We start from the raw sequence: 23,836 nt of genomic DNA, 5'->3' as shown, positions 1-23,836 counted from the left end.
GCTTCAGGACAGAGCAGGGGCTGGAGGGGAGACCCTGGACGAGAGTTTTCAGCCAAATAGGAAATACCCGCAAGGCTTACCCCGTCTGACAATCTCCCTTCCAGAAATGGGAGCTATAACTCCAAAAATGAGGTATATGATACAACAGAGAAAGAGCTACCTGGGAAAGACAGTCTGCAGAAGGAGGGAGCACAGGTAAGGAGGACACCGGTGAACTTCAAGGTCACCCTACCCAGAGCTGCCCTAAATATGTAGAGGCCACTGGCCCTAGACTGGCCTATCCTCATCTTCAAAGGCCAGTTACACCAAAGGACTAGTCAGTCCAGTTCAGACCACATGATTGGTCTCAACTGTCAGCGAGGAAGACCTGCCACCTTGCAAGCTGAGCACTGATTAACAGGGAGGCAGAAAGCCAAGAGCTAAAAAGCTTGGATACTATTGTTACAAGCAAGCAGAGCTCTGGAGCGCCCTCTGCTGGGGTTGAGGGAGGGCCTCTCTTCCTCCAAAGCGGGTACCAGAGATGGGTCACGGATGGGCCATTGCTACTGCTAGGAAGAAATGTTGGCCAGGCCCCCAATGCGGACTCTCAGAGAACTGGTGGTGAAAAGTAGCTAATGAGTTTTGGGAAACAGTGGATAAACAAATACAAAAATCCTTGTGATTCAAAGAAACATGGCATGGCCAGGAGAACCGGGGAACTAGTTAAGCCACCCCAAAAGTGGCCAGGGGCTATAGAGATCATGGAATGGGCGAGTGGGAAAAGTCCAGCAACCTGACATGGTGGAAGGAACCCAGAAGGTCTGAGGGGAGACGCTTGAGAGAGCATCCACAGCCCCAATCACCACAAGCTCTGGTTTGGCATTTCACAACAGAGCTGTGGCCCAGAGGAAACATGAGTAAAGCCCTGGTCAAGCTCAGATGAAGCTGTCCTGGATGCTCCACTACCTCCACATGAAGCTAGAGTGACTCTCTACCACCATCTGAAACATACATGCACATACACAGACAGACATACAGACACACATGCATACAGGCAGAGGCGGGCCCTGCTAGTGATAGCACTAGGTAGAACAAAAGGCCACTTCCTGGAATGGGCAGGCACACCTGGGCTATGCAACTACAGTCAGCGGAGGAAAAGATCCAAGGATTGGGGTAGGACCAGGAGACCCAGGAGGTACCTTCCATTCCTGAAATGAGATTGAAGCCAATAATAAGCATTTATCAAGACTATGCTATGTGCTATGATGCGCTACGATGGTCCTGTGACACTGCCAGCCTCTCCTCTGGTGAAACCTATCACCACCACTAGTCACAGAGCACCCCTGCAGGCAGGCCACCAAGGCAGTGATTATTAACAGCATTAAGGGCAACTCTGCCTGAAGTAGGGCCTATTCAGTGCTCTTTTCCAACTTCATTACAAGTCTCCCCAAAGCACCTGAACCCACTTCTGGACAATCGTGTTTTAACCCACACCTTTTAGCTTTATACAGTTCTGTGGCTCATGAACAAAGAAGTCATGGTGGCAGGGATGGAAGCTATGAATTGGGCTCAACAGTATGGATTCTCCCTGGCCCGAACTGAAAAACTGGTGTGGCTGCTACCTCCTCTGAGTGTCTAATCTGCCAGCAGCAGTAATCAACATTGAGCCCCTCTAGAGCTCCTTCCTCCAAAGAGTCAGGCTAGGGCTGACCAAACACTGCCAAACACTGCCTCCAAATAAGAAATCCATTTGGAAGGTGACACTTCAGTAATCCATCTATACAAGAAGCATGTTCCTCCTGAAGAGGAACATGTATTCTTCCCCTCACGTAATAACATAGGCGCTCAGAGGACACACGGGCTCACATGCACCCCACAAAACATACCAACAGACAAGCATGTACATACACGGACATGACCAGCATTCCCAGGGACCCCTAAGGTACACACACAGATGCTTAAGTGCCCAGATGCCAGTGCACATACACATAGAGTTTGGACATCTCTGCAGGGGCACAACCGTTGGCATGTATTGATCTCCTCAAGCTTGTACACTGAACTAGGCCCCCAGGGCTCACCGAAACCCAGCTCCGACCCTCAGCTGCTCGGGTGTTATTGCCAAAGACTCCCTTAGGCACATCTCCATCCTATCTACAGTGCCACCCACCAGAGGTAGCAGGGGTTGAGGCCATGAAGACCACAGTCATCTCCTTATGATAGGGCCAACTTTATGGCATATCTCCTACAGCCACAACCCCCTCCTCCTATCACATTCTACCCATTAAGAAGTTGGACCTCTCTCTCTCTGAATCACTTCCTCCCTGAATGGTGGCTGTAGGCTGACAACCGGCAAATGAGGAAGAATTTGTGGATTAAGCCTCCTTTTGGGAAGACAGGGGAGAGGACAGGTTGTGCTTTGAGTCTTCTCCCAACTGGGTCAATTTTCCTATTAGGCATATGTTGCAGTGAAAAAAACCACTAGTATGGGACAGGAATTAGGAAACTTTTTTCTAGCCCCAGTGCCACCATTTACAAGCTTGTATGACCTTGGGAAAACTGCCCCCCAACTGAGCCTCAGCTTCCCCATCTGTAAAATGGCCCCATCTGTATTTCAAAACTACTCTAAAAGTGTCAGGAATTATTCCTAAGCAAGTCAAGTTTATCTGGAACAAGGCTCATTACCAAAAACAAATCCCGTTATAATGGTGGCTAACCCATGTCCATCTGTTTGCTACACGTTGTTCTCAAAACTGTTTTCTTAACCCTGTTTTAATGCATGCCCAATATCTCAAAGTTTAGGCCACATCTTCCCACACTGGACTAAAGGCTCTCTGGTGTTGGAGGATCATGTCTCCCCCATCAAACTTCCCTTGCAGGAGAAGTTTCCAAGTTTTCTTCCTCGGAAAAGCAAGAGTCAATGTGGGGTCAGAGTGGACACCAGCAAAGAAAACCTTGGAGTCTCTGTCCTGGGGACTATTAGGCACCTGCTGAGCCTCAAGCCCACAATTTGCTCTCTTCTGAGCCTCCCAATTCCTCTCAGTTGTGTAAGACCTCTCTCCTCCCTATTTCTCCCCACCTCTTCCCCAGTGATCTAGCTGCCCAGGTCCCACCTCTCCTGAATCCCTCCAGTCCATCCCTCCCTGCCAGAACCCCATCCCTGCCTCGGTGCTTCCTGCTTCTGCACTCACCAGCCCCTGGGCCAAGGACAGAGAACAGCAACAGCAGCAATAAGGCGGGCGGCAGCTGGAGCCCAGACCTGAGTCGAGGCTGGGAGAGGGGCACGGTATGAGAGAGAGGGGTGGGTAGTGGGAGAGACTTGGGTAAACACAGAGACGAGGGCAAAGGCTGAGATAATGGATTGGGCTGTGCTAGGCACTGGGGTTTGAACAAGGGCAGGGAAAGGGATGGAAGGAGGGGCTGTGATGGGGACTGGAGCAAGGGTAGGGTTTGGGCCTGGGGCTTAAGCAAACACTGGGAATGGGGTCGGGACAGGGGATGGGCTGGGATTTGTGACAGAAGGTGGAACACGGGCATAGGCGGGGTTAGGGGCCAGGAAAGGCACAGGGACTGGGACTGGAGCGGGGGCCTGGGTCGGGACCTGGATCTGGGCATTCGCTGGGACTCAGGCCGGGGCTGGGACCGATTTGGGAAGCGGGGCGAGGGCGGGGCTGGGGGCCAAGGGCTGGATGGGGATAGGACGAGGGGCCGGGACAAGGGCTGGGCCATGGCCCGGGGCGGGGGCGGGGCCGGACCGGCCAGCGCGGGGCGCGCGCAGAGCTGACCCACGGCTCCGCTCCCCACCCCCGGGGGGTGGCTTTCGGTGTCCTTGTGGGCCCGGGGCTGGGGTCGGGCCGGCTGAGGCCAGGCCCGGGACCTGGGTAGGAGTTCAGGCCTGGGCGACTCCGGGCTGCGCTGGACCGGCGATAACCAGGCCCCGCGGCGGCGGCCTCAGCCTGACGTAGTACGACACTCCGCCCCTCCTCAATTCGATTGGTTCTTATCAGTAAAGCCCACCCCATGCCCTATTCTATTGGTCTCCAACTTGAGTCTGCGGGCCTCCGAGGACAGACTCCCGCCCCAGCCCCAGCTGCCTGAACCCTGCCTTTCTCACCCCATCCTGGGAGCCCCGAAGCCCACCTCAGATCCTCACAGTCCCCACTGATGGAGCCACACACATCTCATAGGAACCTTACAGAGACCCTCACAAACCCAGACACCTACGGACGTCCCCACAGATGTCCGCAGACTACCCAAACACTCTCACAGAGATCCAACAAACCCCTTTAAGAGAAGTGAGCCCCCTAAACTCGTCCCCTTTGGTCCAATGCAGCCTCCTCTGGAGACCGGACTGTTGTTGCCACGGAGACTACCGGGCGTTCCGATTGCTCTGGTGACGGATCCCTCCTCTCCTGGCCCGGGTTCCAGAGGTTTCAGTCAAGCTCCTCCCTCAACGGCCCCGGAACCCCTCGTCCCTCCCCAAGTCCCCCTCCCCAGATCTGGCCAGAGCTCCTTTGCGAATTTCTGCAGGTGTCCAAGTCCCCTCGCCAAGTCGTAGACTTGAAGGCAAGGCCTCTCATTACATAGCAAGTACAGCCAGGTCTCATCCAAGAGCCTTCCATCCCTCGCTAACATTTCCCCTTCCCAGCTTAAGACGAGATCCTGACCTAAGGACTTGTAACAGCCAAGACAGGCCCAGAGGTATGTAGTTTCTCCAATGGCTCTTCCTCCAAGTCCTCATCTCGTTCCCCTCCTAACATATTCTGTCCCTTCCCACCTTGGTCCAACCCTCTCCCATTCTCTACTTTTCATCCTTACCCTCCCCATCCACCACGTTTCTCCACCCAGTTCCGTCTTCCCCCTTCTTTTTCTCTTTCCTCTCCTCCCACCGACTGATTCTCCACCCTCATCTTCCTAACCTACCTCTCTCACTACTTCTTGTCCCAAGCTTCCCCTTTGGAAAGACTAATGAATACAAGTAATGAATCCATCTGGAGCATGAGGGGGAAAGTAGGGAGCACAGAAAGTTAAGGCTGGAAAAGTTAGGCAGTGTTGCAAGTAATGACAGGCCTTGAATGTCAGGTCCAGAAATTTGGAGTTAATCTTTCAGCTGAGACAACTGAGTGTTTTCAAGCAAAGGAACAACATTGTTAGGCTTGCATTTTAGAACGATCTCCAGTGGGTCATTAAGGAGGGCTGACTTCTTTTAGACATCCCTCCAAGATAAATTAGTCACACCTCACTCCCCACAGCATCCTGAGCTTACCCCAGCACAACATCAACTCATCTGTATTGTCATTGGGTTAACCTGGTCCACCTTCCCAGATTCTTTCAGAGTCCAGTGCTTACTTAGCACAGTGCCTGGGTGAAAGTGTAAGATTGGGCTCTTTAAAAAGTATAAGTTTACAGGGGCACCTGGGTGGCTCAGTCAGTTAATCTTCCAACTCCAGCTCAGGTCATGACCTCACGGTTCCTGGGTTTGAGCCCCGTGTCGGGCTTGGTGCTTACAGCTCAGAGCCTGGAGCCTGCTTTGGATTCTGTGTCTCCCTCTCTCTGTTCCTCCCCTGCTCATGCTCTGTGTCTCAAAAAAAAAAAAAAAAAAAAAAAAAAAAAAAAAAGTTAAGTATAAGTTACATAAATCAATGAAAGAATGGCTGAGTAGATTGATGTGCTGGGGAAAGTCGCAGAGGGGCAAAGTTATTACATAATCCAGGTAGAAAACTATGAAAACTTGAACAGAATTGGAGGGGAAAGAAAGGAGAGAATGGATTTTGGGAATACAGTATTTAGAAGACAGGAAACACAGTTCTTGGTGCCTATTTGAAGATGAGGGCTGAGAGGAAAGGATAAGACTAAAATAATTTCCAGAGTTCAGTTTTGATGCCCTGTGGGACATCCATTTAGCAATGTCCAGCAAGCAATTGGGTTTGAGTGTGAAGTACAGGGATTTAAAGAGGTCTGAGCTGGAATTATGGATTTAGAAATCATCAGCATACCAGCCGGAAGTAATTGAAGCCTTGGACATGAATGACATCAAGGGAGGCTTGATTATGATCCCTAGACAAAACAGGCTGCAGTCAGGGCCCTGCCTAATGCATCATGGCATTGTCCTGCACTCTTAAGAGCAAACCCCCACCTTGGCTTGGTAGTATCCCAGTCTCTAGAACTCCACTGCCTGAACATCCTGGTCCTAAGGCTCAGGCCCCTGCTCTTGGAGTAGCCAAGCTGCTATGTTCAGGCTCTTCCTGGGGCATGGTCCTCTGCTACCATCTACTGATGGGATTCTGACTGCTTCAGCCTTTCTATCTTTAAGCTCCCTCACAACCCGTAGCTACATGCCACATGGCATCTAGGCACACAGGTGAACCTCTTGGCACCATACCCTGACCCAAAGTTCCTCTTGCTTCCCCTTTACATCTCAGGTGCACAGAAAACTTTATCCTAATTCCATAATCCCCCCGTGAACTCTGACTTGCAGACCCTCCAACCTCCAATCCCAACCTAATGAAGCCTGTACCTTATTCTACCACTAGATGGAAGCAGACGAGGTCACAGAAGAGCCTCAAACCGCCATGGATGCAGAGGAACACCCCTCTTCAAAGGACCCCTCTGCCAAGGACTCACAGGAGCCCCCTAGCCCTGAAACATCCTTTGAGACTTCCATCCCTGAGACCCCGTTAGAGCCCCACACCTCTGAGATCCCTTTAGAGCCCCACATCTCTGAATCTCATAGGTCACCATCTGCTTCCCAGGCCCTTTTAGAGACCCACACCTCTGAAACCCCTTTGGCAACTTACATCCCTGAGACCCCCTTAGAGCCCCACACCTCTGAATCTCATATGACACCATCTGCTTCCCAGGCCCCTTTAGAGATCCACACCTCTGAAACCCTTTTGGAGCCTTCCATCCCTGAGACCTCTTCAGGATACTCTGTCTCTGAGATCCCTTTGGAAACCCCTATCCCTGAGACCCTATTGGAGACTCACATGTTTAAGGTCCCAGAGAAACACCTTTCTTTTCATACCTCATCACAAGGCCGTATCACTGTACCTTCCTCTAATACTCTGAAGGAAGACCTCTCTGAGTATTCCTCCAGTGAGGTCTCACAGACAGGAAGGTCTACCCAGATCTCTGAGTCTGAGATCCTTCAAAAGCACTCCCTTTCAGGCCCTTCAGCCCAGGTCCACCTGGACACATCTGCAAAGGAGAAGGAAGAGGAAGGAGAGGACAAGGAGCAGGTGGATGCCACTGACAGTACCGCACACACAGCTCAGCCTGGACACCAGCTGGGCAAGAAGAAGGGGAAGAAAGGAGTTAGCCGTAATTGTGCCTGCACTTTTCCCCATTCCCCATTATATATATAATTTATTGTCAAATTAGTTAACATACAGTGTACACAGTGCACTCTTGGCTTAGGGAGTAGATTCCCGTGGTTCATCACTTATATACAACACCCAGTGCTCATCCCAGCAAGTGCCCTCCTCAATGCCCATCACCCATTTTCCCTGCCCCCTAACCCCCCACCCCATCAACCCTTAGTTTGTTCTCTGTATTTTAGAGTCTTTTTTGGTTTGCCTCCCTCTCTGTAACTATTTTTTTCTTTCCCTTCCCCCATGGTCTTCTGTTAAGCTCTTCAAGTTCCACATATGAGTGAAAACATAGGATATCTGTCTTTCTCTGACTGACTTATTTTTTAGCATAATACCCTCCAGTTCCATCCAAGTTGTTGCAAATGGCAGGATTTCATTCTTATTGCCAAGTAGTATTCCATTGTATATATAAACCACATCTTCTTTTTTTTTTTTAATTTTTTAATGTTTATTTTTGAGAGACAGAGGCAGCATGAGTGGGGGAGGGGCAGAGAGAGAGGGAGACCCAGACTGTGAAGCAGGCTCCAGGCTCTGAGCTGTCAGCACAGAGCCCGATGCAAACCACATCTTCTTTATCCATTCATCAGTTGATGGACATTTGGGCTCTTTCCATAATTTGGCTTTCCGTAATTTGTTGAAAGCGCTGCTATAAACATTGGGGTACATGGGGTACATGTGCCCCTATGAATCAGCACTCCTGTATCTTTTGGATAAATTCCTAGTAGTGCAATTGCTGGGTCATAGGGTAATTTTATTTTTAATTTTTTGAGGAACCTCCACACTGTTTTCCAGAGCGGCTGCATCAGTTTGCATTCCCACCAACAATGCAAAAGGGTTCCCCTTTCTCCACGTCCTCTCCAGCATCTATTATTCCCTGAATTGTTAATTTTAGCTACTCTGACCAGTGTGAGATGGTATCTCAATGTGGTTTTGATTTGTATTTCCCTGATGATGAGTGACATTGAACATCTTTTCATGTGTCTGTCAGCCATTCAGATGTCTTCCTTGGAAAAGTGTCTTTTCATGTCTTCTGCCCATTTCTTCACTGGATTATTTGTTTTCCAGGTGTTGGGTTCGTTAAGTTCTTAATAGATTTTGGACACTAATCCTTTATCTGATATGTCATTTGCAAATATCTTCTTCCATTCCATTGGTTGCCTTTTAGTTTTGTTGATTGTTTCCTTTGTTGTGAAGAAGACTTTTTATCTTTGGAGCTCCTGGGTGGCTCAGTCAGTTAAGCATCTGACTTCGGCTCAGGTCGTCATCTCACAGTTCATGAGTTTGAGCCCTGCATCAGGCTCTGTGCTGACAGCACAGAACCTGGAGCCTGCTTCAAATTCTGTGTCCCCCCCTCTCTCTCTGCCCCTCCCCTGCTCTCTCTCTCTCTCTCTCTCTCTCTCAAAAATAAGTGAACTTAAAATTTTTTTTGAAGAATCTTTTTATCTTGATGAGGTCCCAATAGTTCATTTTTGCTTTTATTTCCCTTGCCTTCAGAAACATGTCAAGTAAGAAGTTGCTGTGGCTGAGGTCAAAGAGGTTGTTGCCTGTTTTCTCTTCTAGGATTTTGATGGTTTCCTGTCTCACATTTAGGTCTTTCATCCATTTTGAATTTATCTTTGTATATGGTGTAAGAAAGTGGTCTAGTTTCATTCTTCTGCATATTGCCGTCCAGTTCTCCCAGCACCATTTGCTAAAGAGGCTTTTTCCATTGCATATGCTTCCCTGCTTTATCAAAGATTAGTTGGCCATATATTTGTGGGTCCAATTCTGGGTTCTCTATTCTATTCCATTAGTCTATGTGTCTGTGCCAATACCATACTGTCTTGATGATTACAGCTTTGTAGTAGAGGCTAAAGTCCGGGATTGTGATGCCTCCAGCTTTGGTTTTCTTTTTCAACATTACTTTGGCTATTCAGAGTCTTTTGTGGACTTTTCCCCATTCTCATCACTGTCTTACACCTGTCCCAATAAGAGGGGATTGGGTTACTCTTTGACCTGGCCCCTTCTTTTAGTTTTAGGGACTCCTTACTTCCCTTTGGTTACTCAGCCTCTCCCTTCCCAGGTTATGCGGTCCAACCAGAGGTCCCCGCTCAGCAGACAGAAATGGTGGAAGTGGCTAAGGCAATGCACAGAAAGAAGTTCAGTGCTCAGGCAAATTATCTTTTCCAATGGGAGAAGAATGCAACCCTGAATGCCATCCAGACAGGTGAGCCCAGGAAGCCCTTGAGAGGCCTGTGACAGGCCCATGGCCAACCTCCAATCCAACTATATCAGGGAACCTGCCCTGAACAATGGAGAGCTGCTCCTTGTAGAAATGGCAATGCTGCCTGCCTGAAATATTGGAGTGGAGCAGGCAGGTGGGCCAAAGTGGATGGCATGGGTGCAGGAAAAAAGTGAAGATATTCATATAAAACCCAGGTAGGGACAGGCAGCTAAAATGAAGTTGTTTAAAAAAAAAAAAAAAAAGCAGGGCCACAGGCCGACCCCACATCTAGGGCTCTAATAGCCTACACCAAACAGACCTTAAAGCAGAGATGGCCCAGACCTTGGATAGTCCAGGAGACTTGGTGCTCTGACATGGCAAAAGGCCTTGGTCCCCTTGGTTGAACTCCATTAAAAGGCTGTCACCCTGCATGCCAGACCGAGAGTCACCTGGTACCCAAAAGCCATGAGTCTCTCCACCAAAAAGGAGAGTTGTACCTCCCAGCCCTGTCAATTCCAAGTCTCAGCCCAGAATTAGTACTTTTCACAGCCCCATTAGTGGCTTGCTAGCTTATCTAGTCAGCATAGAAAGGGTGTGCAGATGTGCTAGGTATACATATGCCATCCGGTGTGTGAGCACGTGTACCTGTGTTGCTGAACTTCATGTCTACAGGGAATACCTTCAGAAAGAAGGCCACCCTGACCCACTCTGCAGATTCTGGGGTTTCTAGACTGAATTAGATAGACATCACTGTATTTATTTTTGTCTTTCATACTTCCTTTCCCCTTATGATAGGAAGAGAGTTATGTTGAGACTAGATGGGCTTAAGATAGAAAGACAGCCAGGTAATTCTATGTCCTTCTCCCTCCTCCATGCAATTTGCTTTCCTCATTCTCATGCAGGGCCCCTTCCTCCTCCACCCCGGGCCAAGAAAGTCACAATGATCTCATTTGGGTCTCTAGAGAATCCATATATGTTCTGTGTAGAGAAAGAGCAAGTGTAAGCTTTTCTTTTATTTATTCAGCATTTATTGAGCACCAACTATGTGTCAGGCATTGAGCTAGATGTGGAGGTAGTGGTTGGTGGGATTTCAAAAACAAAATCCCTCAAATAATTTGTACTCTAATGAGAGACACCAAAAAGTAAAAGGATAATTGTAATTCATTCTAATAATTGCTGTGACTGAGGTTAGCCCAGAGTGCTGCATGAGCAGAGATAAGAGGCACCCAATCTTGGAGGCTCAGGGAATAAGCCTTGGAAGGGATGACTTCTCAGCTGAAATCTGTAAGATGAGTAAAAAGAGGTGGCCAAGTAAAAAGTGAGGTAAGGTGAGACATGCAGGGCAAGGCACCAGGAGGAAACTGCAAGCAATGTTGGACAGAGGTCAGCTCTGGACCGGGAGAATTGTACAGGCATTTCTGTGGCAAAGGTCAAGAGTTGGGACTATATCCTAAGGGCACGTGAGAGTCACTGCAAGATTTTAAATGGGACAACAACACGACCAAATTTGTGTTTTTGAAAGACCACTGTGTCAGTAGCATAGACTGGAGAAAAATACGACTGGACATAGGAAGACTACATTTGGCCCTAGTAACAGTCTGGGTAAGAAGTGAATGGGTATAGGTGGATGAAGTAGATTCAAGAAACGCTGAGAAGACAAAACTGACCTTTGGATCTTTGGATGTGTAGGATAAGAAAGAAGGACATGCCTGGAATGACATCTAGGTGTTTGGCTTAAGAGACTGATTAGATGATGATGCCATTCACGAATGCCTAAAACAGAGTAGATGCATAAGTACATGTTGGATGAACAGAGGACAAAGGATGAGGGTGAGGTTCGGAAGGAAGAATTGAATTTACTGCATTTGAAGTGCTTGTGGAACATGCTGGTAAAAGGGTCCAGTAGACAACTGGCTGTATGGGTCTGAAGCTCAGGAGAGAAGTCTGGACTAGAGGCATCCTTCATGAAAAGACATATGTTGTATGGAGATATTCTAAGCAAAAACAGATGTTATCATGCAAATGTGAGTATGTGACCATGGAATTGACTGTGTTGTACCTTGCCTGGTATTTTCACAGTAAGCATCTGTGCCGTAGACCTCTTTGCCACAAATATTATTCTGCAAAGTTAATTGACCATAAGGCAATTTGCCATAAAAGATTAAAAAAAAAATAACTAGTTGACAGTTTGGTTTGACAGTTTGTTGGTTTTATCCACTGTTTGGCAGTTTGGTTTCATTTCTCCACTGACACAGTGCTCCCATTTATGTGTATATATAATATATATATTATATATATATATAATATATATATAATATATATATATTATAATATATATATATTGTGATTTTATCTTTCGTGGCAAAATTGCCTATGGCCAGTTAATCATGCAGTGGAAATGTTTGCGGTGAAAATGCTTGGAGCACAGATTCTTAAGGTGAAACTACCTAGAACCACCTGGTACACCGTCAAAATGGCATTCCAGATAATGTCTCCTCCCCCTACCAGTCCTTGTCCACTTATAACAGAAAGACAGTTTGGAATCAGAGCAGAGAGTAGAGGGTCCCAGTCTGGACTATATAGCCTGATGTCAATTGTCCTGCTTTAAGGGCACTGACACTTATAATGGAGTCTGAGGTATAGTTGCCAGTCTCTGTTTAAACTCTAGTCTGCTTCATCTAAAGGCGGGGCACTGACTCCCATATCAGTGCTTGCACTTGACTCTCCCAGTCTTTCAAGCGGGACCTTGATATGTGGGCACTGACCCTTGTTCACCTCCACCTCTCATCTGTTCACCGAGTGTATCCTGCTGCTCTGGACAGAGTTCAGAATTCCGCTAGTGGAATCCTGGCCCCCACTCACTTCCATTGTGACTCTGCCTATATACCCTGCCCTTTCAACAAAGCCTCACTGCTATAATGGGGCACTGACACTTCAGGCTGTCAGGATCGAGACAGAAGTAGGAAAGCCAAAAGCCACGCCTGGATAGGCTTTAGACCCTGAAAGATCATGGGTAAGGCAAGAAAAACTAGACTGACAATTAGGCACAGAATTGTGGATTGTGGCCCTGGCCAGAGTCAAAGACCAGAAGACACTAACTCTTTCCCACCCTCCTTATGGAACTTCAGTGTTAAGCCTAGAATACTGGGTCTCTCTTCTGTCCTGAAGGAATTTGCTGATTCATTTAGTCAGTCAAGCTGTCTGTGCTCTCTCAGCACCTATTCTGGGCCAGGCCTTGTACGAGGACCAGAAATATAGGTGAAAACCTACAGTCAAAGAGGCATACAAGTGAAAAGTCCACTATTATAATGCATTGTACTGTGAGAGGAGTAGCAAAGGAGTCAGAGAAACAAAGAGGAGGAGCCCCTAGACAGGCAGACAAAGTCAGGGACAACTCTTTGGTGGAGGTGACACTTCATTGTAGCCTTTAAATGGGAATGAGTCCCATAGCTGAAGGTCCCACTCCATAAGGACTCATACAGGATTCTTGCCTAGAAGTTGGAGTAGTCTCAGGTTTCATGAAGGGTGAGAAAATCTGAGTGGAATGTGCTCTCTGGTTCTCCCACATTTAAATGGCTCCACCCTTGCCTTGTAGTGAGATTGACCATGAAGCCAATTTCAGATCCCACTACTGAAACCAGGCTCTCAAGGGTTGTGGCATCTTGCTGGTGCCTATTCTCAGGGATACTTCCTAGCCTCACAAGCTTCTGTTTCTTGGTCTTCACCACTCATGACTTCTGGCCTACCCCTTTCTCCTGATTCTTAGAAAACTATAGGCAGCCCTTCTCAAGTTCATAGACAGCATCAGTTCAGGAACACCAGGAACATAAAGGGAAATAGGAAGGTGCCAAACTGGAAAAGTGAGGAAAACCCTCCTCCTGGTCCCAGAGCTGCCCAACCTCCTCCTCCTCTTCTGGTCCCTTTAACAACCACATTTTCTTAGGTGCCAGTCCTCACCATCTATTCTATACCTGGCCAATCATCTTCCCTTTCCCTCAACTTAGACACTTCAAGGAAACAAAACAAAGTGAGGCTCTAGTGTGGGAAGGGGAGGAAATGAGAATCTTAACAGCCACAGGGAACTCAGCAAGATTCGTGTTCGTCTTCAAGCAAAATTTCATTTTGAATCTTCCTGCTCGGAAACCACTTCAGAAACTGAAGACTGTCTTCAGTCATTTCTGACAGGCTAACAGAAATGGAGTAGATCCTGGGGTGGGAAAGGAGCTGAAACACTTGTGGGATACTGAGAAAATCTGATGGGGAAAATGTCTCAAAGGGTGGAGATCATGGGTGGAGTGAATACACTGGGGAAGAGGTGAGACCACAGCGGCTGGGGGGAGGGGGTGGGGGCTTAGGCTATTTTTCCTTCTCACTCTTCCCTGTTAATCCCTCCACACTCAGGTCTCCACATTGGCTGGCGCTGCCCCCATTATCTATGGGACTGTTTCCAAATTGGAGATGAATCCAAATGCTTTTGTGGACACTTGTTGAGAGAGCACCAGATCGTCTCAGGTAGGGAGAACTGACCAGCCCCTGTCCATGGGGAGGGAAAACTATACTCGGGCCATGTGTTGGGATGTATGAGAGAAAGTGTGTGTGTATTGGTATGGGAGAGGGGGACTGGCACAGGAAGGCCAGGCCCTATTAGGTGCCAGTCTAATCCTCCCATCCATCCCCATTCCCATAGACATATCTGTGCCCTGCAATGTGGGCCAGTGCCGCTGCCTCATGTTCTGCTTTATCCCATCACGCCCAGAGGAGGTGGGTGAGTTCTGGCTTAAAAGACGAGCTACCTTTGACCCTAGGGCCTGGAGGGCCCAATGTCGCTGCAAACACAGCCATGAAGACCATGCAGCTACTGGGTCCCATTCCTGCAGGGTGAAAGGTAATTTCTAGGGTGAGGGGAGTACAGGGGTGGGCATGGGTAGGATGCACATGGTTTGGGGATGAGGATGGGGGAACTGGTAGGAGAAACTTGGGTTTGTGGTTGGTGAGGAAGAGAGGAGAACGTAGTCAGCCCGTGGGAAAGCGCCAATTCCCTATACTTGTCTTGGCTTCCCCCTTGCCCTAGGCTGTTGCTGCAACTGCTTTGAGTCTAATTTCCTCTGTGCGGCCTGTGACCGGCGCTGGGAGGAACATGAGACTTTCTTTGAGACTGAGGAGACCCGGCGACGAGGAGGGAGGCCTCACGGTAAGGGGGCAGGGGGCAACCTGGAACGGGACCATTCCAGGACCATAGTCAGAAAGCCAGGCAGGAAGGTGCTCCCACCCTCAGTCATCCCATCCAGGACTACCTCACCCTCTCAGCGCCTGCATCCCACACTTGCACCGGTCTCCAACCCCAGGAGCAGACTGTGTGCCTTTTGCAGAGATGCCTACCCTCTGAGAAGCCATCGTCAGGAATTCTGACTCTGAGGCTTTACAGACACAGGGGCCCTCCGGCCATCCCACTACCCACCCCAGACCTCCTGGGCTCCCTGGCCCACACAGCCTGTGGCCTGGCCCTAAGTTTGACCCCCATACCTGACCCTTTCACCTCTGCTTTTCCCTCCTCCAGGGACAGACGCTGTCAACACCTGGCGCAAGCCTCTCTGAGCCTGGCTCAAATCAGCAATAAAGAAAGCGGAAGCCACTGGAATCTGGCCTGCTTCTGTATGGGGTGGACAGAACCCAGCCCAGTGACAAACACCCTAGGACCTTAGAGTTGGTACCTGTTGGGAACAAGAGAGGGCACCGCACAGGAGAGAGGCTGGATCAAAGCATCTGCCTCCACCACACCCACACTCAAGCTGCTAGCTCTGGCATCAGAAGGAGAGTGGCTTCAAGGAAGCCAAGGAGGGAGGGGGGTTTAAGAAGGATAGAGGAAACACTGATGTTAGATGCAGTTGGGGACTCCAGTAGGATAAAGACTGAAAAGTGTCCATTGGATCTTACAATTAGAAGGTCTTCAGATAATGTAGTTTAGTGATGCAGTGGAGGTAGAAACCAAGTGGTAAGTTTGAAAGAGTTTCTTTAAGAAGCTTGGATGAAAAGAGCAGGAGAGAAGTCAGACAATATCCAGAGGGAGATGTGCAGTCAAGGAAGCATTTTTTAGGGGGGAAAAAAGGAAGGGACCAGCAGAGAAAAAGATTTTGAAGATGCAGAAGAAAAACAGAGATACCTGGTGAGACAAGATGCCAAAGATGGAGGGAGGGAATGAGGTCAGGGCAGAGGTGAAGAGATTTGTTCTAGACAGGAGAAACACCGCTTCCTAAGACCAAGAGGAAGGAAGAAAGAAAAGGATGGGGACTTCCCTGAGCTTCAAGGAGGAGGATCTTGAAGTTCCCCTGCGAAGTAGGAGACAAGGTCAGTTGCTGGTGGGGGAGGAGAGGGATAAGAGTGGGGAGTAGGAGATGGGAAGACAGAGGCGAAGGTGTGGGAAGGCTAAGGTGGGGAACTGGAGAAAAACCGATCAGTGGATAGTTGAGGATTCAGGGACAGCTGAAAGCAGGAATCTAGTTAAAGAGGAAGAGAGAAACAAAATAGATTGATGGTTGGTGATGGAAGGTATCAGGGAGGATGATCAGGAAAATAAAGCAAAAAAGAAGGCTTGAGGATATGGAGAGAGCTGACCGTACAAATGGAAAGAAAGTGAAGCCAGGAAGCAACTGACAGATTAAATAAAGGAACAGTCAAAGGACTAGAACGCTCTAATAAGGTGCAGTAGCAGATGTAGTGGTAGGGATCGAAGTATAGGAGACAGTGGTCAGAACCTACAGAGAGCTGCAGCTCTCAGGTGAGAACAGCTGCCAGGGATCACAAAGTTTGGAGTAAAAACTGTAGGCCAGGGGCCAAAATCAGTGAATCATAGATTATTTTTATGAGGAGTGGGAGATTCTGGCACTAATTGGTTCTGTGATCCTAGGCATATCATCACTTTCCCTCTCTGGGCCTCAGTTTCTGGATCTATAAAAGAGGAATAATCTCTGTGCTACTTGCTCTCCCTGAGAACCTAAAGAAATAACCAGTTTCAAAGTGCTTTGTAGTCACCTACCCTGCCTGGCTGGTTTCCTTCCTCTTCCTAGATCCCAGCTCTTTTTATCTCTTGAACTTCTCCAGAGCAGCTCTAGGGGTTGCTGCTGTCTCAGAGGCACCACGAGAACTGCATACAGCCTCTAGGGCACAGAGAAAAGGCCAGTCAGTCTACATTTCCCCACATTTGGGGAAGCTATCGGTCCTTCCAAAGGAAGGAATGCAATCTGGACTGCTAGAACTCCTAGGGGGAATTACAGGGTCAAATGTCTGCCCATTGGAGGAAAAAGGCCTTTCTAACAATAATATGGCTATACAAAAGATTATTCCTATCTCCAGAAGTAGAGTTCTTCTTGACTGGTGATATGCAATTAGTGCCATAATGACCATTCACCGAAACGAATTCAATAGTCAACAGTAAAGGAATGGTTACTGTAATAAACTCATTCAAGGAAGTAATATGCAGACATTACAAAGTATATTTACATAGACTATGTAATAATATGGAAAATTGATTGTAAGGGGCAGAATAGGAATATACATCCAATACATATGTACTTGATATAATGAACGGAAATGAAACACCAAATGTTATTCATTCCACAATCACTGATGTGCTAAAACAACAACAACAACAACAAAAACCACCTAAAGATACAGTGGTGGCTTTTCTCCTAAGTGTTAACTGTCAGGCTAAACCTTGGTTGGGTAAGTATATTAGCATTTTGTGACCCCTGTTCCTTAGGTCAAAAATATATATTCCAACAAAATGAAATATACTTCTCACCCAGCAATGACACACTCCCGTTGTCTCTCAAACCCGACTAACTGAAAATATCAGGTACGAGGCTGTTTCATACACCATTTCTGATTAGAAAAGAACATTGGATACCTACTCCTTTGCTTGTTAGTCGTGTGCAAAGACAGGTCACTATCACCGCCTCCCGTTAAAAAGAAGAGGAGGAGGAGGAGGAGGGAGGGGGAGGGGACGAGGAGGGAGAGGTGAGGGGAGGGGGAGGAGGAGGAAGAAGAGGAGGAGGAGAAGAAGAAGAGGAAGAAGAAAGCAAAAAAAAAAAAAAAAAAAAAGTCCTGAAAACGAACTGCAGAATCTTCAATGTTGGAGTATGCACACAAGAACATAAACTAGGGACTGCCCTTAGATGAGTAAGTTAAAAATCTTTGAAATGCTCAAGGGTCTGAAATGCCCTCGTGGGGAAAACGCTGGCTATCTTATCCCTCCAGTTAAATACAGAGAACTGAGGGTTGATGGGGGTTGGGGGTGGAAGTGGGAATGGCCATCACTGGCATTGAGGAGGGCACTTGGGATGAGCACTGGGTATTGTATGTAAGCAATGAATCATGGGAATCCACTCCCGAAGCCAAGAGCACACTGTGTATATACAGTGTATGCTAGCGAACTTGACAATAAATTACAAGAAAAAAAAAAAAAAAAGATAAAAGGACCGGTCTCAGTTCACCTTCAGCCTCACATGGCAGGCATTCCCGCCCCCTTCTTCCGGGACTCCTAAAACCTTGGCCTCCAGGGGTTGCGGCGATTCCCGGAGCCAGCCAGCGCCGAGTGCCCTCAGAACCCGCCCTCCTTCTGACCAATGCGGGGAGAGGGTCTACGATGTCAGAGGCTCGGCGCCGCACCAATGTTGTGCAGCAGAGCCAAACGGAGTTAAATCCCACGTCTCTTAATCCTTCCAATGGAGTGAGAAAGTCTCTTGGGGAAACACTTAGGGAGCCCAATGGCAAAGGAACTTTCACTCTGACCAGAAGTCGAAGCCAATGAAGTGGAAAACTAGCCCACGAGCTGGCAGAAGCAGCCAATGGGATGAAAAGATTCCGCCTCCACCGTGGCGGCGGAGCCAGTGGAGTGAATGACACCACCCTCTGGTCCAAAGGACCTCAAGAGAAGCCCAGGAGCGCGGCCAATGGGATAGCAGGGCTCGCTCGCGGCCTCCAGCGGAGCCAATGGCCGTCGTTTGCCGGCTCCGTGGCGGCCCCCACCTCGGGCGACGGCGGGGCCTGCTTGCTGGCCGGAGGAGAGATTCGGCGGCTGAGGGCAAGATGGCGGCGGCCCTGGTGGTGGCCGCCGGGCTGCGCGTGGCGCGTGGGGCTATAGCGCTGGTGGGGCCGCGGGGGGCGCAGGTGAGGAGCGGCCGCGGGGGCGCGGAGGGCGTCCCGCGGGCTCTGCTGCCCTCCGGGGCGGCGTTCTCCCCCAGGCGCGTGCAGCCCATTGGCCTCGCGGGGACGGAGCCCGAGCGTCTGGCAGGGAATGCTGCCTCTCCTGGAGGCGCAAGCTCCCAGGCCGCTTGGCGAGGTCGGGCTGGTAGTCGGCAGCAGCCTCTCGGCGGTGGCTCGGGCGCCCAGGTTGCGACAGGGTCGGTGCGTTGGCTGCTGCCTCCTAAAACCGAACGCCTGTTCCGGGCAGCCTCCTTAGTGCCCCCTGCAGGAAGTGAGGTTTGTCTTCTCGGAGCCAGTCTCCTGCCCTCCTCAGACCCCTGGCCTTCTGAACACAAGTGTTAATCTCTCATCTTCCCCATTTATCAGAGGGGTCAGGTTCATCCCAACTCTTTCTCCCATAGTGTGACAGCACTGACTTGAGCCTTCTCTGAGCCCCCGGAAACGGGCATCCCTCCCCTCAGTCCCCTGCGGCTGTCGTTGCTGAATTCACTTAACTCTTCCTTTCACTGATTCAAGGAACTGGAGTTAAAATTCACAAAAGAGCTCAGATGTAACACCAAGACATGTTTGTGTCAAAGAGGGAAATTGTGTGAAAACCTGAATAAAACAGGTAAAATACCTTAGAGATTAGATAACAAGTAATGGAAATAAGTGGAAACTTAGTAACAGGGCTTGAGTACAGGGAAAGAGCTCCAATGGTCTTAAAAGATGATGCAGAAAACTTTATATTTGAAGCCAAGAGGAGGGATTTATCTAAGGTAATTCCGTGATAAAAGAGGAACCAAATCTTAAGTTTCCAGTTCTCATCCTGTGTCCTTTCTCCTGAACAGTGCTAAATTTACTAGACACTTTAGGAACAGGAATCAATTGCAGTACTGAATCCTGTATTGTATCTAACCAGGCTCAGCACTATCTGACCCTACTCTCTACTGCTGACACTCTGAAATTGAGGAAATTTTCCTTAGGATGGGAGCCACTAATAGGTTCTTAGAAGGGTGAAGTTAATGATTATCAGAGCCCGGCCTCTGCCAGCTCCTGACTATATGGGAGAGGTATTGTCAACCCCCTCCCTTGGGTATGTCTGACCCACCTTCAGGTCCGAGGAGCTGCAGGTGTGACCGATGGAAATGAAGTGTCGAAGGCCCAGCAGGCAGCTCCTCAGGGAGCAGCCCCAACTATCTTCTCCCGGATCCTGGATCGAAGCCTCCCAGCTGACATTTTGTATGAGGACCAGCAGGTGGGGTGCCCTTAGGACCCATCCCCTTGGGAATTTAATAGGTACCATCAGCCTGTTGAAGTAACGAAGTGGCCTCTGGCCTTTCACTGCTTCCAGTGTCTCGTATTCCGTGATGTGGCCCCTCAGGCTCCTGTGCACTTCCTGGTCATTCCTAAGAAGCCCATTCCTCGGATTAGCCAGGCTGAAGAAGAAGACCAGCAGGTGGGAAGAATAGAGCCAAGGTTTGGCTTTGGGGGGAACCCTGGACTCAGCTAGAGGTTTTGCTCCCTGTGAATGAAGCCACCCATCTCCCTCCCTTTCCCTCTAGCTTCTAGGACATCTTCTCCTTGTGGCTAAGAAGACAGCAAAGGCTGAGGGGCTGGGAGATGGATACCGACTTGGTGAGTGACTTTTGGCCATTGAGCCCCTTGCCTATGAATTCTCACACCTACCCTTCAATATGATCTTTATTCTTTGACCTTTCCCGTGATCCTGACCCCCTAACCCCAAGCTCCATTTCAGTGATCAATGATGGGAAGCTGGGCTCACAGTCCGTGTATCATCTGCACATTCATGTACTTGGGGGCCGACAGCTCCAGTGGCCTCCAGGTTGAACCTTCCAACTGACCAAGAACCTGAGACCTGGATTCTTGGAGGGTGGGGGAAAAGGAACCCTATGATGCTAATAAACTTGTTCTCCCTCAATTTTGGATCACTGTCTTAAATATATAAAGATTTATCTCACAAATAGAAAAGAAAACATTAAAGATAATGATCCTGTGGTACCTGGCTGGCTCAGTTGTTGGAGCATGCAACTCTTGATCTTGGGCTTGAGTTCAAGCCCCACATTGGGTGTGGAGATTACTTAAAAATACAATCTTAAAAAAAAAAAAAAAAAAAAAAAGATTATGGTCTGAGTGAGAGACATTAAGGAGGCTCATCCTGTAGTGAAAGAAGCATTTGCCTATAGATTTGTGGGTCCTCATGACAAATGGTCCACCTGGGTCAAGCTTCTAGAAAAATAGAAATAGAAATAAGCCTATATGAGTAGGGAAAGACTGAAACCCAGGGGTGAGACACTCAATCCTGGCCCTTATTCAGATGCCAAGACAAGTTCTAGGGTGGTCTGGGAGGAGGATGGCCAACGTGAGGGTCTTTTACTGAAGGAGAAGTAATCACACCAAAAAAAAAAAAAAAAAAAAGGCTGCCACTCTTTGATCCCCATGTCTCACCATTTTGCTTTTTAGTTGTCTGATGTATTTTAAACCTTAAACTTTTAAAAGACTCCCTGCCCCACCCCATTTTTTAGAATGAACTGCGGGTAAGTTAACTGTTGCCCCTACACAAGTACACTGATACTACAGCCCTGTGCTTGTCTCCAACACAAAGAACCACCTTAGAAAGCCTCAGAATCATGCTTAAGTGTAGAAGGCAGAACCCTAGACTAGCGGAACCTTAAGAGCTGGGCTGAGGCGGAACGGAGTCTGAACGGAAAGCAAACTTCCTAGACTTCCCCAGGTTTAAGACTTCCGCCCCGCAGAGAATTTGTCTCCACCCCCACCCAACACTTCCGCCCAACTCTAGTCCTGCGCAGTCTCCTGGAATTATTTGCCGTCTCTATGGCAACCCGGTAGCTGGAGACCGAAGATGGAGACCGCGCAGTCTACCAAGGGATCGAGATGTCGGTGAGAGCGGCAGCTTTGGCGGCTGGTGTAAGGGGACAAGAAAGGTCAGCGGACTTAACACCGCTTTTGACAACTTTGTCGCATTCGCTCTCTTTCAGATCTTTAGATGTACAGCCTGGCACTGAAGGACTGGGGTCCACTTCAGAACCATTTTCTTCGGATGGGCATCCTATATCGGCCCTGGCAGCCGCAACTACAGCAGCTGCAGCCTCCTCCACCGACAAAGCGACTGTGTTATCTGCAAAGACCCCAGCGTGCCACTCTGAGCCGAACCTTCTCATGAACCACTCCTCTGACAGTCTTCTGGGGGATCCCTGCACTGAAGCCAGCTTTACCCACAGCATTGGCCATGGGAAACTTGGCATTGAGCCTATCTATGTTTCCCATATTGCTCAGGATCCCTGTACTACAAAAGACCTTAGCTCTAGTCCTGGCCCTGTTCTTGGCTCCAGTTCTGGTCCCTGCCATGGCTCTGGTCAAGACACTGGTCCTGATTCTGGCCCTGGTCCTGCTACTGACTCTGGGCCTAGTCCAGGCCGTGGCCATGACCGTGAGCCCAGCCCCCACAATCTTCCAAGTTTCAGAACCCCCCAAGCAGATATGGTCCCTAATTATGCCTCCTGGAATCACTACTGTCACTGGGAACCTCGGAAACAACCCTGGAAATTTTTGCAAGTCTCAGAACCTGGTGCCCGAGGGCATTGGAAGACCCCTGAGGTTGAAGGGAAGTGTAAGGTTCCCAGTGAAACATTGCCACGGGGCCACAGCCTTCTCTACAACTGGGAGGAGGAGGTATTAAGGTTTTGACCTGCTCCCTTTTCCTGAAGACTGTCCCCAATTTCCTGGGGGAGGCAGTAGTTTATGATGAGGGTGGGTGCCATAAAGGACATCCTGGTCACTCAACTTGGGGCCCACAGAGAGCCACCAACCACCTGGATCAAGTCCCAAGCATGCAGGATGGCTCTGAGAGTTTCTTCTTCCGACATGGACACCAGGGACTGCTGACCCTGCAGCTACAGTCACCCATGTCCTTCAGCACCACTCAGAAAGACTCATACCAGCCCCCGCGAAACTGCTATCAGCCAACTCGAGGTGTGAAGCATGAGAGAATGGGCCAGAATGAGCAATCAGAGATAAAAGAGAGGAAGGAATTTCTAGTGGGACTATGGATTGTTTAATGGGTACAAGGGTAAAGCCCCATGATTTTCCTTCTTTTCTCACATTTGTTTCTTTGGGCCTGCTTGTTAACCAGACTCTCCCACTCTCTCCACTCCCTGCCCTCCTACAGGAAAGCGTGAAGCCATGCTGGAGATGCTCCTGCGCCACCAGATCTGGTGAGAGGCTGGGCGAAGGGTAAAGGGGAGGCGGGGAAGACAAAAATCAGGGAAGAATGGCTTTGACGCCCCCAGGACTATACAGTAAAGAGGTGCAGGCAGAGCAGGAAGCCACAAGGAAGCAGTTTGAGGTCGAGTCTGTGACACACCATGACTACCGAAAGGAGCTGGTGCAAGCCGGGCCTCCTGCCCCAACCAAGGTGAGAACTTATCCCACCGTGCTTGTACGGCTGGGCTATAATGGGCTGTGGGAGAGCAGCAGAGGTTAAGAGAGGGAGCTTCAAACCAAGAGTTTTTCAGTATCTTTCCCTTCCAGCCTCACGACTACCGTCGGGAGCAACCTGAAACCTTCTGGATACAGAGGGCACCACAGCTACCGGTGTGTGAGGGTGTTAGGAGTCGGGGAAAACAAGGAGGGGGAAGAGGCTGTTCTGTTCTGGCTTGGCGCAGAGCAGGATCTGTCCTCATTCTGGCCTTCCTCCAGGGTGTCAGTAGCATCAAGACTCTGGACACGCCATTCCGGAAGAACTGCAGCTTCTCAACACCAGTGCCTCTGTCTCTGGGGCAGCCTTTGCCCTATGAACCTGAGAATTATTCCCACCAACTGGGAGAAATATCTTCCCTTGTCTGTCAGGGAGGAGGACAGGGAGGTGGAATGGGTGGAACTACTATCTAAGGGTTGAGGAGGGAAGAGGGATATGGACTATGGAATCGATTTCTGTCTGTACTGGAGAGGTGGAAAGGAAGTGAATTCTGTCTGTACTAGGTGAAGAGGCTTCTCATAAAGGGTTCTCTCTCATCCTGAGACTGCTAATTCAGTGATTCTGTGAGTAACCATGTTCCTTGGATTT

At 49.1% G+C, this 23,836-nt stretch overlaps 4 protein-coding genes across 13 annotated transcripts in view; 3 read left to right on the top strand and 1 right to left on the bottom strand.

Annotated features, from left to right (window-relative positions):
* TMEM8B (transmembrane protein 8B) overlaps window positions 1-4,377 on the bottom strand; it is a 69,265-nt gene extending 64,888 nt beyond the window's left edge. For 7 of the 8 annotated variants that reach the window (XR_006195799.1, XR_006195800.1, XR_006195801.1 and 4 more), the window contains exon 1: window positions 3,168-3,705. Coding sequence is in view for 4 of the 8 variants with exons in the window: in XM_042912571.1 (XP_042768505.1) it covers window positions 3,168-3,705 (538 nt within the window). In the remaining 4 variants the exon portion in view is untranslated. Of the gene's footprint in view, window positions 1-3,167; window positions 3,706-4,116 lie in introns of those variants that run through there. The other variant, XM_042912573.1, reaches the window with a different exon arrangement.
* Window positions 4,378-4,523: 146 nt separating this feature from the next.
* Window positions 4,524-15,181, top strand: FAM221B (family with sequence similarity 221 member B). The gene is made up of 8 exons (XM_042912577.1): window positions 4,524-4,542; window positions 4,625-4,677; window positions 6,510-7,296; window positions 9,409-9,552; window positions 13,951-14,061; window positions 14,237-14,434; window positions 14,621-14,740; window positions 15,107-15,181. The coding sequence occupies exons 3-8, from the start codon at window positions 6,510-6,512 to the stop codon at window positions 15,142-15,144; spliced, it is 1,398 nt and encodes a 465-aa protein (XP_042768511.1). The 5' UTR covers window positions 4,524-4,542; window positions 4,625-4,677; the 3' UTR covers window positions 15,145-15,181.
* Window positions 15,182-18,399: 3,218 nt separating this feature from the next.
* Window positions 18,400-20,671, top strand: HINT2 (histidine triad nucleotide binding protein 2). Of its 3 annotated transcripts, none has more exons than XM_042912679.1 (5): window positions 18,400-18,714; window positions 19,847-19,987; window positions 20,084-20,188; window positions 20,295-20,367; window positions 20,462-20,671. In XM_042912679.1, the coding sequence occupies exons 1-5, from the start codon at window positions 18,538-18,540 to the stop codon at window positions 20,578-20,580; spliced, it is 615 nt and encodes a 204-aa protein (XP_042768613.1). In that variant the 5' UTR covers window positions 18,400-18,537; the 3' UTR covers window positions 20,581-20,671. The 3 variants fall into 3 exon arrangements, with proteins under 3 accessions (XP_042768613.1, XP_042768615.1, XP_042768614.1); XM_042912681.1 differs by having other exon boundaries at window positions 18,405-18,714; window positions 20,478-20,560; XM_042912680.1 differs by having other exon boundaries at window positions 18,425-18,714; window positions 20,489-20,671.
* A 902-nt stretch (window positions 20,672-21,573) lies between these two features.
* Window positions 21,574-23,790, top strand: SPAG8 (sperm associated antigen 8). The gene is made up of 7 exons (XM_042913402.1): window positions 21,574-21,651; window positions 21,750-22,443; window positions 22,569-22,743; window positions 22,940-22,985; window positions 23,071-23,185; window positions 23,302-23,364; window positions 23,470-23,790. Exons 1-7 carry the CDS (start codon window positions 21,614-21,616, stop codon window positions 23,659-23,661), a joined length of 1,323 nt encoding a protein of 440 aa, XP_042769336.1. The 5' UTR covers window positions 21,574-21,613; the 3' UTR covers window positions 23,662-23,790.
* Window positions 23,791-23,836: the final 46 nt, after the last annotated feature.

The sequence above is a fragment of the Panthera leo genome, chromosome D4 (assembly GCF_018350215.1).
Source record: "Panthera leo isolate Ple1 chromosome D4, P.leo_Ple1_pat1.1, whole genome shotgun sequence".
NCBI classification, from domain to species: domain Eukaryota; kingdom Metazoa; phylum Chordata; class Mammalia; order Carnivora; family Felidae; genus Panthera; species Panthera leo.
The sequence above is the reverse complement of the archived record's forward strand: the minus strand, read 5'-3'. Positions and strand labels throughout refer to the sequence as shown.